This window comes from Marmota monax, unplaced genomic scaffold (assembly GCF_021218885.2).
Source record: "Marmota monax isolate L192 unplaced genomic scaffold, Marmota_monax_Labrador192_F-V1.1 WCK01_AAM20220418_F8-fsc00228, whole genome shotgun sequence".
In the NCBI taxonomy this organism is placed as follows: domain Eukaryota; kingdom Metazoa; phylum Chordata; class Mammalia; order Rodentia; family Sciuridae; genus Marmota; species Marmota monax.
The window spans coordinates 1,213,800-1,227,990 of NW_026695240.1; the positions used below are offsets into that span (position 1 = coordinate 1,213,800).

Genomic DNA, 14,191 nt, shown 5'->3' on the forward strand with positions numbered 1-14,191 from the left:
CAACAGCTAGATGCAGCCCAGTGGGGAGCACCCGTGTTGTCCCCAGCATGGCAGGGGTACAGATTGCTTGGCTCCACCCAGTCTGATTCAGCCTGGGGTGGGACCCACAAATTTGCATTTCTACATTCCCAGGCTGCTGCACTGGTCTGACCTGTTAAGTGGCTCATCTGGGGCCTCGTCACCGCCCTCTGGCCTACGGCTAACACCCCTCGACTCCTCTGCCTGGACCCTGGGCCTGAGCACGGCCACAGCACCTCCTGGCCTCCCGTTGCTCATGGAGGTTGGTCAGTCACACTTGGGCAAAGTGAGCCCCCTGTGGCCCCAGGCGGCTGCCACCAGGCTCACACCCCCCTCTGAGCGCTGGTTCTGCCCAGACTGAGGCCTGAGAGCCACTCGGCAGGCGCAGGGGGACCAGCCAGCTCTGCCAGCAGGAGGCACCTGAAGCCCAGGGTGGAGGCGGGGGGGGGGGGTACACAGCAGAGGCAAGCGGGCCTCCCAGTGTTCCTGCAAGTGACCACACCGGCCCCTTGTCCCAGCATGGCACGTGGGTGGCAGCAGCTTCCTGTCTTCACGGGTTGCTGGGTTGTTTGCCCCCCCACCTCCCCTGCTGACCCGCAGCCGCTGCTCCCTGGGGACAAGGCCTGGCAGCTTCCCCTTCCCCCAGGACGTCATTTCCACTGCAGTGACAGGGCGCCCCAACCAGCAGTCACCGGGGAGCCTGGCGTGCGCCTGCCTGGGCTCACAGCAGCCTGCTCCCCAGCCCGTGGTGGGCACTGGCAGAACTGCCCACGGCCAAGGCTTCACTTTGGGCTGAGATGGAGCCCGGCCTCAGTGCGAGGCGAGGCGTGCCCCCGGGAGCCCCGGCCCCCGTGCGGGCTCTCCTGGCTGGGTCTTGGTCTCTGCCTTGTCTTGCCAGCTCGGGCCTCTTCTTTCCAGAACGTTCCATTCCCCGGGCCTCAAAAAGGTTCTCGTGCAGCGGCGGCTCCTCACTCTCAGGCTTAAATCTGTCCCCATGGGGACCCTGCGGGCTGAGCACAGCTCTGGCACTGACAGTGAGCGCCCAGGACGCCCAGGTGAGGGCAGGTCTGGCGGACCCACCTGGGCCCACCCCGCCAGCAGGCAGAGGTCCTGTGGCAGAGTGCCCAGTGGGCTCCAGGGGGAGCTCCTGTCAGCCTCTGCCCCCCTCTTGGGTGCTGGGGAGGAGGCAGGTGGTCACCTCCGTGCCACCCTGCTGGGCTCAGCCCCTCGGCTTAGGGGACGCCCTCTGCTGACCCAGTAAGCAGCTCAGGCTGGCGGCTCCAGGTCACTCAACTTCATCAGGTCCCTAAAGAGCCTGTCTGTCTACTGGCCCGTCTGTCGCGTGGCCAGTCTGCTGTCACTGGCTCATCTGCTGTCTGGTCAGTAGTCACGATGAGGGTGAGGTCAGCTCAAAACACTCTCGAAGTTTCCAGGAAACTGCCATTTGGCAGCTGTGGCCCGTGGACTCAGCCTGCTGGGCTGCTTCCAGGACCGGGGTCTGTCCCACTCCTGTCTGGGGCCTGGGTGGGGGATCGTCACAAAATCCCAGTCAACCAGGCCTCTGCCCACGAGCCCACCCCAAGCAGCCAGGCCGGGGCCTCGGGCACCACACGCACAAACCCCACAAAACAAGAAAATGTTTTAATTGTAAAACTGACTTGGCAGGGGAGGGCGGGGCAGGAACCCGATCTTCAGGCAGTGGTTCTGTCCCTGTGCCACCCCACAGAACAAGGATCGTCTGTCCCCAGTTGGGGGCAGGGCTAGTGTTATAAAATGACAATATAAATAGATCTCTAGAAAACGGAGGCTGTCTGGTGCAGTAGTCACGAGCTGCAGAGGCGGGGCTCGGGCGGCCCCCTGACCCCTGCAGCCCCAGGGGTGCGGGCTCTGGAGAAGGCCACTCTCAGACATTCATGATGGACCTCCACAATGGCTCAGGAGGCTGGAGGCCAGGCGAGGTCTCAGAGACGCCCACCTGCGGGCTGAGGACAGAGGGACTGCCAGGTGCACACGCAGGCACGCGCACTCACACACCTTCCATATGTCCCCGCCTGCAGCGACCCTGCTGCAGGTTTCCAGCGACATGTGGGCCGCCATCCGTCCATCCATCTGTCCTGGAGACAGACACAGGGGAGGGCCTGCCCTGGAGGGTGGGAGGTCCTAGGAGCCTCACTTGCTCCAAGTCCCTGTGTTTTTCAAAGTCCAAAACCAGAGTTCAGTAGTAGGTCCCACAAAGCCCCCAGTGAGGAGGTGGCGACACACGGAGTGTCTCGTGGGCTGGGAGGGGTGGGGACGCTGCCTTACTGGCCTCCGGCAGGGCAGAGTGACCCAAGGGGCTCTTTGGTTCAGGGCCAGGGCGCTGGCCTCATCTGGTGCGGTTCTGGCGCATGAGGGGCACGATGCTGGCGGGCGGCCCGGCCTTGGTCAGGAACGGGTGCTTCAGCAGCTCGGCTGCCGTGGCCCTCTGGGCCGGGTCGCGCACCAGCAGGCGGTCCAGGAAGCCCTTCAGGGACGGCGACACCTGTGGGGGAGGCAGGGGAGGGTCGAGAGAGCCCCGCACCGGGCCCGGGGCCAGCTCCGCTGCCACCTCCTCAGGTCTCCCTTGCCTCCTCTAATGTGCGGATGGCACCTGCTGACCAGGGAGGGCCCAGAAGCCCTGGTTAGAGCCTGACCTGGGGCAGTGACGACCCACGGCCTCTGGGGCTCACTTCCTCCCCACGGCTGCGATCTGGGAGGACGTGGCCACAGCCGGGCCCTGGAGTGGGTCTGACCTGTCTGGGCGAGTGGGCAGGTCCCGGCCCTGCCGTGTGGCGTGTTCGGCTGGGCGGCACCTCTGTGGATGATGAGGTGCGGGACCCTGGGCGCCCATGTCCCGGGGCGCAATCCCACCCGCCCCTCACACTGCCAGGGCCTAACCTTGTGCAGGTTCTTTAGTCGCGGTGGCAGGTTGTCCCGAATCATCTTCATGGCTTTGAGGGGTGGCTCGTTGAAGTAGGGGGGCTCCCCGTCCACCATCTCAATCACCATGACCCCCAGTGACCAGATGTCCACCTGCGGGGAGGGACAGCAAGCTGACTGAAAAGGAGCGGCCAGTCCGTGGGACGCCCGGGATCTGGTCTGCCCTCGCCACGTTGCTCCTGGACTCCTGGACCCAGGATGGCTTCCTCCTGAGGGTCTGCCCGCCCGGCCCTGCCCGCCTGCTCTCTAAGGGCACTCGCGCCTCCTCCGCTGAGCCCTTCCTCTCAGTGCACCAGGTCTACTGTGGCCCAATGTGGCCATGACCTAGGCTGCTGGGTCAGCTGTGGGGACACAGGGCACGTGACCAAGCTGAGCCAATCAGAGTTAGTCCTGGGGCTTCAGCAGAAACACCCAGGAAACAGCGAGGCTCTCCCAGGGGAGAGCCTCTCCCCCAGAGGCCGCCTCTGCTCCATGGGGGGGGGGGGGGGCGCCTGCCGGGCACGGGCCACCCGAGGAACTCAGGGCTGGGGAGGGAACAAACACGTGGTGGCTGTCGGAACCCTGGGACGGTTCTGGGATCCACGACCTTCACATTTTTCTAAATCTGATTGTGAGGGTTTCCGTCAGTCTCAGACAGTTCTGAGATGTCCCCTCAGAGTCACACCAGCTTCCCCTGCCAGGGTGACCCCACTCCAGCCTGAGTCTCCCATGTGCTTCCCAGGGTGCCTTTCTCCTGGCCAGGCACTGGGTCAAGTCCTGTGGATTGACCAGGGAGGAGTCCTGCGCCAAGCAGTTACCAGCGGGAGGGACACAGGCCAGGGCAAGGGGGGGGACACAGGCTAGGGCTGGCAGCGGCATGGCTGGAGAGTGTCTGCCCTCTCCAAGAGGAGGGGCCCCTCAGCACACTGAGAGTGGCCATGAGGGCACTTGGGCTCCCTGAAGCCAGATCGGGCTTCCCCACTGTGAACTCCCACAGCCGTGGCCCTTTCCCACAGTGACCACTTCTGCCAGCATTCTGTTCCCACTGCCAGGCCCCGGGCCTGGCCCAGAACCAGAGCTCCACCAACGACGAGAACACGCATCCGCCCTCTTCCACTGCACCGTCCCTGCGACCGCTGCCCAGACTGGCCTCCTCAGCCCAGCACCAGGGCCATGTTGCAAACGTCACCAGGACAGCTGGGCCACTGCGCTCACCTCTGGCCCGTAGGGAAGGCGGGAGATGAGCTCCGGGGCCATCCAGTAGGGTGTGCCCACCAGCGACTTCCTCCGGGGCACCTCCTTGCTCACTTGGGCGCAGAACCCAAAGTCTGACAGCTTCACCTGGGGACAGACAGCCAGGTCAGGGCGTGGCCTTGGGGGCAGCAGAGGGGCCCACCAGGCTCTCTCCTTGCCCTGGACACCTTGATGCCATGGCACAGCCCAGAGGTGAGAGCCGGGGTCTGCAGCCAACCCCTGCGGAGCCCTCGGGGTCTCTTATCTTGGAACAAACTCTGTAGGGGACACCAGGTGCCCTGGGGCTCTTAAGGGAAGTGGCCTGAGTCCTGCACATACCAAAGGCCAGGTGGGGATGGGGACAAGCAACACACTGTGCCCCAGTGTGTATGTGTGTGTGTGCGCGTGCACGCCCATAGGGGTGGGGGAGACAGAAAGACAGACAGACACAGCTTGCCTTGGCAACAGCCAAGACCCCAGAACCAAGGGTCTGGAACCTTGGGCCCCTCCCGACTACTGAGGGTATCTAGATCTTTCCAGAAAGCACGCTCTCGGGGGGAGCCTGCGATTTCAGGAGGCTCACAGACGTTCCCAAACACACCTGTCTAGAGCCTGGGGTTCTCTGCCTCGGGCTCCGTGAAAACCGCGCACCCTCTGCCTTCGCAGGAACATGAGGGACCTCGAGCTCCCTTACCCGAGGACACTGACGTCCCCCTTGGGTTATATACAAGTTCTGGGTACTGCCCTGGATTCAGAACCTCAGTCTACGGCAGGGCGGCGGCTGGGCGCCCACGGGCTGCCGGGGCTGGACTGGAGCTTCTCAGCGGAGGCAGAAGCACCTGGCCGAGGCCCGGCCAGTCTAGGCGCCTGCCCTGGGCCCAGGTCTGGACTATTCCACGGGAAACAGATCAGCTTACTGCTCCTCACAGCCCTGAACGGAGGGTCAGCACGTGTCCCCAATGGCAGAGGGGACCTGGGGAGAGGTGGGGGAGCACCAGCAAATGGCCACCCGCCTCCTCACCCTGCCATCGTGGGTCAGCAGAATCGAGTCACTCTTGATGTCCCGGTGGATGACGCCCTGGGCGTGGAGCACAGACAGGGCCTGCAGCACGGCCAGGCACACAGCAGCGATCTGCTCCTCGTTCATCCTGCGGGGGCAAGGGGCAGTGGGCGAGGGGCACTGGGTGAATGGGCGAGGAGCGAGGGGGCAGTGGGTGAGGGACAAGGGGGTGAGGAGCAAGGGGGCAGTGGGCGAGGGACGAGGGGGCAGTGGGCAAGGGGCAGTGGTCGAGGGGGCAGTGGGTGAGAGGCAAGGGGGTGAGGGGTGAGGAGCGAGGGGGCAGTGGGCGAGGAGCAGACAGGGCCCTGCTTCGGGGGTCTGAGACGGACACGGCCCTGACTTGGGGTATGGGTGGCGGGATCTGAGAAGACACAATCCCAGTCAATAGGGGACACAGACCTGCCTTGAGTGGGGACAGGGAAGAATCTAAGAGGACAGGGACCCAGGCTGGAGCTCATGGCACTGCTGGCTGAGATGTGGCCTTACCCATCCTATCTGGGGGGACGTGGCCCTGTCACGGGAGGGGGGTGTGAAGGGGAGCTTGGGAGCCAGCAGGCTGGTGGTCAGCCAGGGTGCAGCCCCCGCGTACCTGGTGTGGGTGACGATGTCGGTGAGGGCGCCGCCCTCCAGGAACTCCATGACCACCCAGAGCTCATCGCCCACCAGGTAGCTGTTGTACATCTCCACCACGTTCTCGTGCTGGTAGTCCCGCATGATCACCACCTGGGGGGGTGTCCGTGAGGCAGGGCGCAGCGCCCCCCTCGGGGAGGTTCCACCCCCCACTTCTGCTCACGGGTCACTGTGGCCTTCCCCGCTGCCCAACCTGAGCAGGCCTTAAAGCCAGCTGGAGGCCCGACACCTCCATTAGGGGGCCGACCCTTCATCCCATGCACCACCCGGCCTTCTGACCCCGACCTCCACTCCCGCCTGGGCGAGCGGTGGCGGGCCCTGACCACCAGGCTGGCGCTGGAGAGGAACAGGCGAGCCCCGCAAGGGGAAGCCGGGCCTGCGGGGACCCTGCCCACAGGGGACGGGCAGGTGGGGTTCAGGGAGCACAGGGTGGGTTCCAGGGAGGGTCAGGAAACGCAGAGACAGGAGGACAGGGGCTGTCCCCAGGACCTCCAACCTGAGCTCCTCTGAGGAATCCTGCGTCAGAGGGGGACACTTCTCCTACCCAGACTCCCTGGGGAACAGAGCCGGGAGCTGCCTGTGGAAGAGGCCACGAGAGCCAGAGCAGGAAGCTGGACAGACCAGGCGCCTCACTGGGGCTGGATCAAAAAGGACCTCAAGGGACAGTGAAGGGCCAGGGCTCCACCTAAGAGCACGGGGGCGGGCGCTGTGAGGGTCTGTGCAGCGGAGTGGGACGTGGCTGGCCTACATGGCAAACACCCCTGGCTCTTTGGTGGAGGGGGGGGTGCAGGGATTGAACCCAGAGGTGCTAACCACTGAGCCACACCCCAGCCTGATTTTAAAAACAATCTTTTACGATTTTGAGACAGGGTCTCACTGAGTTGCTTAGAGCCTCAATAAATTCTGAGGCTGGCTTTGAACTTGGGATCCTCCTGCCTCAGCCTCCTGACCTGCTAGATGACAGCCATGCACCAGTGCATCTGGCCCGCCTGGGCTCTTGTATGGGGACTGTTTAGGGGATGTCCAAGAGGGGAGGCTGCATAGAGACGTGGGTGGGGGACAAAGAGAGTCCAGGGCGCTGTCCTAGACACAGAGACGGGGTGGTGGGGTCTCCTGGAGACAGGGAACCAGAGGAGGAACAGGCCTGAGGGGATGATCTGTCGGTCAGCTGGACCCTGATGGGTGGCAAGGCTCAGAGGACACTGAGGGAGGGCCTCAGGGGGCCCCAGGACCTCCCCTGAGGCTAGGAGGTGCACTGGGACGTAGGGGTGGGCGCTGTTAGGGCGGAGACAGAACCCTCCAGTGGGGAGGTGGCTGGCGCACAGAGCAGGAGGGGAGAGCCGAGGCCGCGGCCCCCTGGGCACTCCACCCAGAGGCACCCTCCCTGCCCGGCCCTGCCCTGTCCCGAGGCCTGGCTGCAGCCCCGCCACCCACCTCGTTGAACAGGAGCTCACGCCTCTGCTGCTTACGCAGGTCCATCTTCTTGACGGCCACCAGCTTGCCGGAGCTGCGCACGGTGGCAATGCACACGATGCCCGTGGAGCCCTCCCCGATCTTGATGAAGTTGTCCAGGTAGGAGCGGGGGTCCCCGGGGTCCACTACCAGCTGAAGTGCAGCCCGGAACTGCTCATGGGACACTCGCTGTGGCTCCCGCTGGGGTGAGCGGGGTCCAGGGGGCCCGGCAGCAGGGGGCCCGGCGGGGGTGGCGAGGGCGCGGGCCGGAGGGGCCAGCTGGGGCTCGGAAGCGTGGGGGCCCAGCACGCCGGGGCTGGGGGTGCCGTGGGCTCGGGTGGGAGGCCGGGAAGAGGAGGACTGGGGGGCAGCCAAGCCCCCTGCCGAGGGCCCGTTCGGGGCCTTGCTGTGAGGCTCTCCCTGAAACAGAAGAGAGAGGGGGCTGAGGGGCCAGCGCGGCTCTGTTCCGAACTGAGGGACAGACACATGGTGGTCAGGATGAGTGATGCACAGGGGCTGGGCCTGGACTGGGGCTGGCAGGCGGGGAGGGTGAAGCAAGGGGCAGGGGACAGTGAGGGACGGGTTACCTGCGCTCCCCGGGGCGGGTGGTCCGTATCGGCCCGTGGGTACGTGTTAAAGGGCCTGCCGGCCGCCAGCTTCACCCCACTGGCCAGATTGGCAGGCTGGGGGATGCCGACGTCAGGCCCAGAGAGGGGGCGTTTGTCCCGGGAGGACTCCTGGGGCCCTCCTGGGCCCTCCCTGGAGGACTTGGGCCTCTTCTCGGGCCCCACCCGCCGCCTGTCACCACTGCCGCCACCCGCCTCGCTGCGGCCAGTGACCCGGCCTCGGCCACCAGACTTCTCTGGGCCCCCTCTGGCTGGGGTGGCCTGCTCCTCGGGCATCCCGTTTTCCTGGCGGGCACGGGCGGGGGGTGGCGGGCTGTCTCTCCGCAGGGAGTTGGAGCGTGTCACCGACATGTTCTCAAATTCGTCCAGCAGCAGCGTGAGGGCCCCATCCTTGGCACTTTTGCTGCCCCGCACGATGGTCTGGGGTCCCGGGCAATGGCAGGGTGGGGGCCAGGCAAGGAGGAAGGGACACAGGAAGTGCATCCGACAGACAGGACGACACAACACAGAGACAAGACAGAGACGCGATGAAGAAATGCCAGGGGGTGACGGAGGGGGATGGGAGGGCGGGGGAGGGGGCTGGGCCCTCCCCCACCACACTTCAGGGCAGGAGGGAGCTGAAGGAGCACTCGCCAGGGCCCGGCTGTCACCCCAGAGCCACGACAGGAGCCACCCCTAGGTGGCAACCCCTCATCTGGCTCCCTGGATGGGAAGAGACCTGCTCTGGTGGGAGGAGGGAGCCACCTGCCCCATCGTCAGCTCTGAAGAGCCGTGAGTGACAGGACGCTGTGCCTGGGGCCCAGCTGGGCACGTCCTCCTTTACAGCTGCCAGGGTCATCACTCCCAAACCAGCTCTCTGCTCCCCTGGAGGCCAGAGGTGGGGTGCAGGGACAGTGGACACGCCTGGGCCCAAACTGCAGGGAAGGGGGCCCTGGGTGCCGCATGGCCAATGCAAACGCAGCCCGCAGCCACCCGCGCACTCCGTGGCCACCACCTGCCTCCCCTCAGGCAGAGCTGTGGCCTTCAGGGCTCTCCCACACCAGCTAAGCTGCAGACACACTGGGCATGATGGCCACGCCTGTTATCCCCGCAGCCTGGGAGGCTGAGGCAGGAGGATCCCAAGTTCAAGGCCGGCCTTAAGTAACTCTGTGAGGCCTGAGCAACTTAGGGAGACCCTTTCTCAAAATAAAAAATAAAATGGACTGGTGAGGCGGCTCAGTGGTTAAGCGCCTCAGGGTTCAAGCCCCGTACAAGGTGCGAGTCTCAGAGCTCTGCACTGGCTGTCCCTCCACCTGGACCCTACATCTCCCAGGGAGCCATGGCCTCTTCCCTCCCACCCTTCAGGTCTTTGTTCAAACTGGGTTTCTCAGGTTCGGCTGACCCCAGCCCCTCGAAGTCTAGAACACCAGCTCCCACCTCCCGCCTCTCCCTGTGTTCTTTTTCTCCAGGGACTGACCCCAGTGCAGTAGGAGCACACCTGTCCACTGCAGGGCTCTGCCACGTGCCATGTTCCTAGGGCAGTGACCGTTTTCTCCCATCAGTTTCCAGTCCCGCGACATCTGGGCCCCAGAGCTGCGCGGCACACAGAGGTGCTCAGCAGACGCAGCAGCCCAGTGGGAAGGGTGTGGGCGGGAAGAGGCCACAGGAGCCAACCGTGGGACCTGCTGGGGGCGGGCTCTACCACTGCTGTGGCTCTTTGGCAGCAGGGACAGGGGCCCGGGACTTCCTCTAATGTGCAAAAAACAGCCCCTGGTGGCCTGCTGCTGCCCCTGCCTCCCGAGTCTGAGCTCCAGCCCGGAAGCCCGGCCTCCCCTGAGATGCAGGGTGTGGCTGGGCAGCGGGGTTGGAAGGAGGCCAAGAGGCCCCTGGGGGCGTGGGGACTCCTGGCCCAGGGCAGCCAACACAAAGCCCGTGGGGCCTGAGAACAGTGCTGGACTGAGGGTCACCTCTGTGTGAATTAAGACAGGAGCCCCTTCCTCGCGGTGGGCCAGCTGCAGGGCAGGGCTCCTGGCTAGCAGAGCCAGCTAGTATGGGCCCCGCCAGCACACAGTGGCCACAGGGAGGGCCTGGAGTGCCACAGGGGCAGTGTGGGCACAGAAGACCAGTGCTCACCTACAGAGGTGGCCGCCACTGGGCTGTGGCTGTGGCTGGTGTGTAGCAGGAGAAGCCCAAACACAGCTCTGGACGTGAACCCTGCTTTCTAAGCAGGGGCAAAGAGGCCACAGCAGTCAGCACCCTGCAGAGCCACGAGCGCCCCAGCGGCCCCAGACTGAGACCCAGCACTTCGTCCACCGTCAACCCGATGACCTCGGCCTCCTCCCCGCCAGGGCACTGGGGGAGGATGAGTCAGCCACAGGCCTGCCAGGGCGCCAGTCTGCCGAGAAACGGGCGTGCCCATCTCCACCCACTGGGGACAACCTGGCTATAGTGCCCTGGCCTGCAGCCCTTGTGGGTCCCATCACCCTTGGATGAAGAGTGGCCTCACCAGGCACTCTGCACCCCAAGGCCAGCCTGGCCACCCCCGGGGCCACCAGGACCATAATTCCTAAACTCCACATGGGGGTGGGGTCAGGGGGCAGAGTACAGGCTGAAGCCACGTCCTGGCTCCAACCCCAGCCTGGTCGCTGTGCTCAAGATGGCAGAAAAGCCCAGGAAACGTGAAAGCCCCCCAGGCCTCCCGGGCACCCGCCCGCCTCCTCCACAGCCCGCAGCTCGCCCTTCTGAGCCGCTCACCCTCAGGCCTGGCCTGGGTCCGGGCCTCCTCTGTGCGCCCTACCCCAGCCCAGACCACTTGGTGCTGGTCACTGCCTGGGAGCAGGCCTGTCCCCCCACTGCCAAGGGGCTCTGGGCAGGCTGGCAATTGGGTGACTGGCACTGGGGACAGGATTACAGAGCCTGGAGGCCAGTGGACCAGTAAGGGCTTGGGGTGGGGAAGCAGGGAAGTGGGTGGGGGTGGGGAGGCCAGTACTGGGCCGGGATGTGGGGGTCGGGGAGGCGGTGGCAGGTGGCGGTGTACCTTAGGGGCCCCGGGCTGGATGGAGGTGATGCAGGCGGGGTCGATGAGGGGCTTGGGCCGGCGGGCCGACTCCTCGATCAGACTCTGCCACTGGCGGGGCAGCCCCGTGAACTTCTGCTCCTGCTGGTCGAAGCCCGTGTGGACGCGGTGCTCGAAGTTGGATGGCGCCGAGATCTCCACCCGCTTCTTCCTCTTCCCAAACATGGCGCCGGGGCTTCGGGCTCCTCTACCAGGGCACCTGCGGGAGGACATGCTGGTAGTGGCGGGCCAGGGGTCAGTGGGGCTTGCCCACACCTGCCCTATGCTCCCTCTCCTCTGCCCGGGTCCCTTTCGGCCCCTCCTCAGCAGTCTCCTCCAGGCCCCAGGGCCCGGGTCCGTCCGGCACTCGGAGGTCAGGCACGGCCCTGTCGCTCGCAGCCCCCAGCAGCTCTCCCCGCTCGGGGTCAACGGGAAGAACCCCCCAGCCCTCCGTGGTACTCTCCATTCTCACCTCGGGGCGCCCTCCATCACCCCTCAGTGTCTTTGGGCGGCTGTCCTCTGCCTGGGCGCCCTGCCCGGCACCCCACGCCCCTCCTCCTCAGCACTGAGTGCTCAGCGAATCCTTCCCCATCCCAAGTAAAACCACCCCGTCCCACCGGCCCTATACCGTGTCACCTTCAGCGATGGTTTAACTTGTGAAAAGTCTGTGCTACTTCTCGTGTTCCCTGCTCGATGTTTCCATCACCCCCTCCAACAGACACCGGGGCCCGGGCAGGCCTGGCTGCCCAGTCTCCTCCGGGTCCCATCCGGGCCTAGCGCGTTCTGAGCGCTCAGCCATCGTCCCGACCCTGCTGGCCCGGCCCTGACCCTGGGCTCCAGCTGCTGCCCACCTTCAGCTACGACTCCACCCACAGCCACGGACAGGCAGGGTGCCGGGTACCCTCACTATGACACGAACCTGTCTTTAGGGTCTGGAACTTGTTCTGGGGCCCCCAAGGGGAGGGTGATGGTGGCACCCTACAGGAGCCCTCAAAAGGATGGCAGAGAAGCCAGGTGTCTGGAGCACAAATCTCTCTGCCATTTGCTACCTGGGACCCTGAGTGACTGAACCCCTCCAAGTGCTGGCCAATCCCACAGGGCGCTGTGAGGAATGAATGAGTGAACAACGTGCCCAGCTCACGGCTGGGCACAAGTGACATCAAGTATTGGAAGGCCGTGCAGGTGCCTGTGGGAGGAGGGCTCCAGGCACCGCCACTTGCCGTGGGGCCCCGCCCCAATGCCCTAATACATGGGCCCTGGAGTTACACAGACCTGGTTTGAGGGTGGCTGGGCTAGAAGTGCCCAAGGGCAGGTGATGTGCCTTCTCGGGGCTTCGGATGACTCATCTGTAAAACAGGGAGAAAACGTCCGTCTGTCCATCCATCCGTCCACTCATTCAGGAACTCGACAACGGGCCTCCTCTGTGCCCAGCTCTTTGCTGGCTGGTAGCAGGAACACAGTGGTGACCTGGACAGTCCCTGACCTCATGGGGTTGTCTCTATGGGGCAAAAAAATCTGGCCCCCCAAAAAAGACAACTCGGAGTGGTCTGAGCTGGGATCCAGGGAGCTGGAGCAGCCAGGAAGGGACAGTGCGGGCTGAGGGGGGCTTCTGGACGGAGAGGGCCATGGGAGTGGAGGAGCAGGGCAAGGAGCGACACTCCAGGAGGACTTCCGTCTTGTTCCCAGCTGGCTGCCCGTGCCCGACAGTGCTGGGCGCAGGGTGGCACCGTCTCATGGCCTAGGGAGAGGGTACTTGCAGAGGGTCTGCGGCCACACGCCCCCACCCCAGGCCTGGCTCTCTGGCTCCTGGGCTCCTCTCCTGAGTGCAGCTCCGAGGGGGAGGCGGCCAGCCCTGGCCAGAGAAGGCCGTCCTGGGGAGCCAACCAGGGGAACCGGTCTGGCAGCAGGAGCCCAGTGGGAAGCGGGTGGGGACAGGCAGCCAACCTGTCTCAACTGGTCCATAAAGGCCAGAGGGTGGCCAGAGCCAGGCTTGGCCAGGGTTCCCCCACTGGCCCTGTTTCTCTGCTGGCCCTGGGTTCCAGGGCCCGGGTGTGTGGTAGGCAGACCTGGGCGGGCAGGGCACCCTCCACTTCCACCCCAGCCCCCTCTCTGACCCCAGGAGGGTCAGCAAGCCCCTGCGCAGTCTCTCCCCAGCCCTGAACACTGTCCATCTGTCCTCCAGCCATGCACCCCTGGTCCGCCTGGTGGCCCTGGCCGCTCTCTGCTCCCTGGCTCAACACTAGGTCTCTAGTCCTGGCTCCCAGGGTTGTCCCTACAACCTTGAAAGTCCCCACCCCCTCCCCGCCTTCCGTGTGCAGCTGTTCTTCGTCTTGAACTTTCCGTGCTGTTTATCAGCTGCTTCTCCCACTGTCGGGCACGAAGGCGGCTCCCATGGCCTCTGCCGGCTAAGGGCACAGGGTTAGCCACGACCCCTCACTAAACCCAGGGGGGAGGAACAGATACTGAGATAAGAGGAACCCAGGACCAGGAGGGCGGGGCTGTCCGGGGTGGCCTGCCTCCCTCTGCCCCACAGCCCCTGCCTACACCCCCAAGCCACCTTGCAGGCTACAGCCTCATGTGCCCCTGCGGGGAAGGGGCAGAGGAGCACACCTCCGGATATTTGCCTGGGCCACCCCTTTCCTCTGGGCACAGCCCTGAGGACAGGACAAACAGAGGAACTGGCCGTGTTTATAATGACCATGGGAGCCCCACCCAGCCGGCTCCAGGCACTGCAGTCCTGGCCAGCGCCTGGCCTCGTGGGCAGGGGTGCTGGGACGGGTCCTCAGCCCGCTGGGAACGTGAGTCGGCAGCTGAGCGCCCACAGCTGGCTCGCTGTTAGTGGCAGGGCGACCTCACTGCCCCCGTGAAGGGGGACCTGGCCCGCCCCGTCTAGGGAGCTCCAGCACTGTCCCGGGCAGCTCTGGGGCCTGCGCCTGGCTCCCCCGTCAGTAGGCAGCGATGACGGCAGTGCTCCCTGGAGCGGTTACGAGGCGCCACACGAGCGAGTCCTAGGACGTTCGCGTCCAGCCTGTTCGTCCCCCTGAACGCTCTGTTGTTCACCAGAACACAGGGAAACAGGCGCTGAGGCCTGCCTGAGTCCGCGGGGCCAGAGCCAGGACAAGCCACGCACAGAGAGCGCTCAGCGCCGGGCACCCGGGCACCCCTACCCGCAGCTGCCTCTCCCAAGGCCTCAGCCCCGCC

At 65.3% G+C, this 14,191-nt stretch overlaps 1 protein-coding gene across 3 annotated transcripts in view; it reads right to left on the reverse strand.

Annotated features, from left to right (window-relative positions):
* Nucleotides 1–1,644: 1,644 nt before the first annotated feature.
* Nucleotides 1,645–14,191, reverse strand: part of Pak4 (p21 (RAC1) activated kinase 4) — a 40,009-nt gene continuing 27,462 nt past the window's right edge. For 2 of the 3 annotated variants that reach the window (XM_046440112.2, XM_046440113.2), the window contains 9 exons: nt 12,263–12,336; nt 10,973–11,210; nt 7,918–8,376; nt 7,313–7,750; nt 5,838–5,971; nt 5,210–5,336; nt 4,171–4,296; nt 2,935–3,069; nt 1,645–2,539 (listed from right to left, as the gene is read on the reverse strand). In XM_046440112.2, the coding sequence (XP_046296068.1) occupies nt 2,384–2,539; nt 2,935–3,069; nt 4,171–4,296; nt 5,210–5,336; nt 5,838–5,971; nt 7,313–7,750; nt 7,918–8,376; nt 10,973–11,176 (1,779 nt within the window). In that variant the 5' untranslated portion in view covers nt 11,177–11,210; nt 12,263–12,336 and the 3' untranslated portion in view covers nt 1,645–2,383. Of the gene's footprint in view, nt 2,540–2,934; nt 3,070–4,170; nt 4,297–5,209; nt 5,337–5,837; nt 5,972–7,312; nt 7,751–7,917; nt 8,377–10,068; nt 10,157–10,972; nt 11,211–12,262; nt 12,337–14,191 lie in introns of those variants that run through there. The other variant, XM_046440114.2, reaches the window with a different exon arrangement.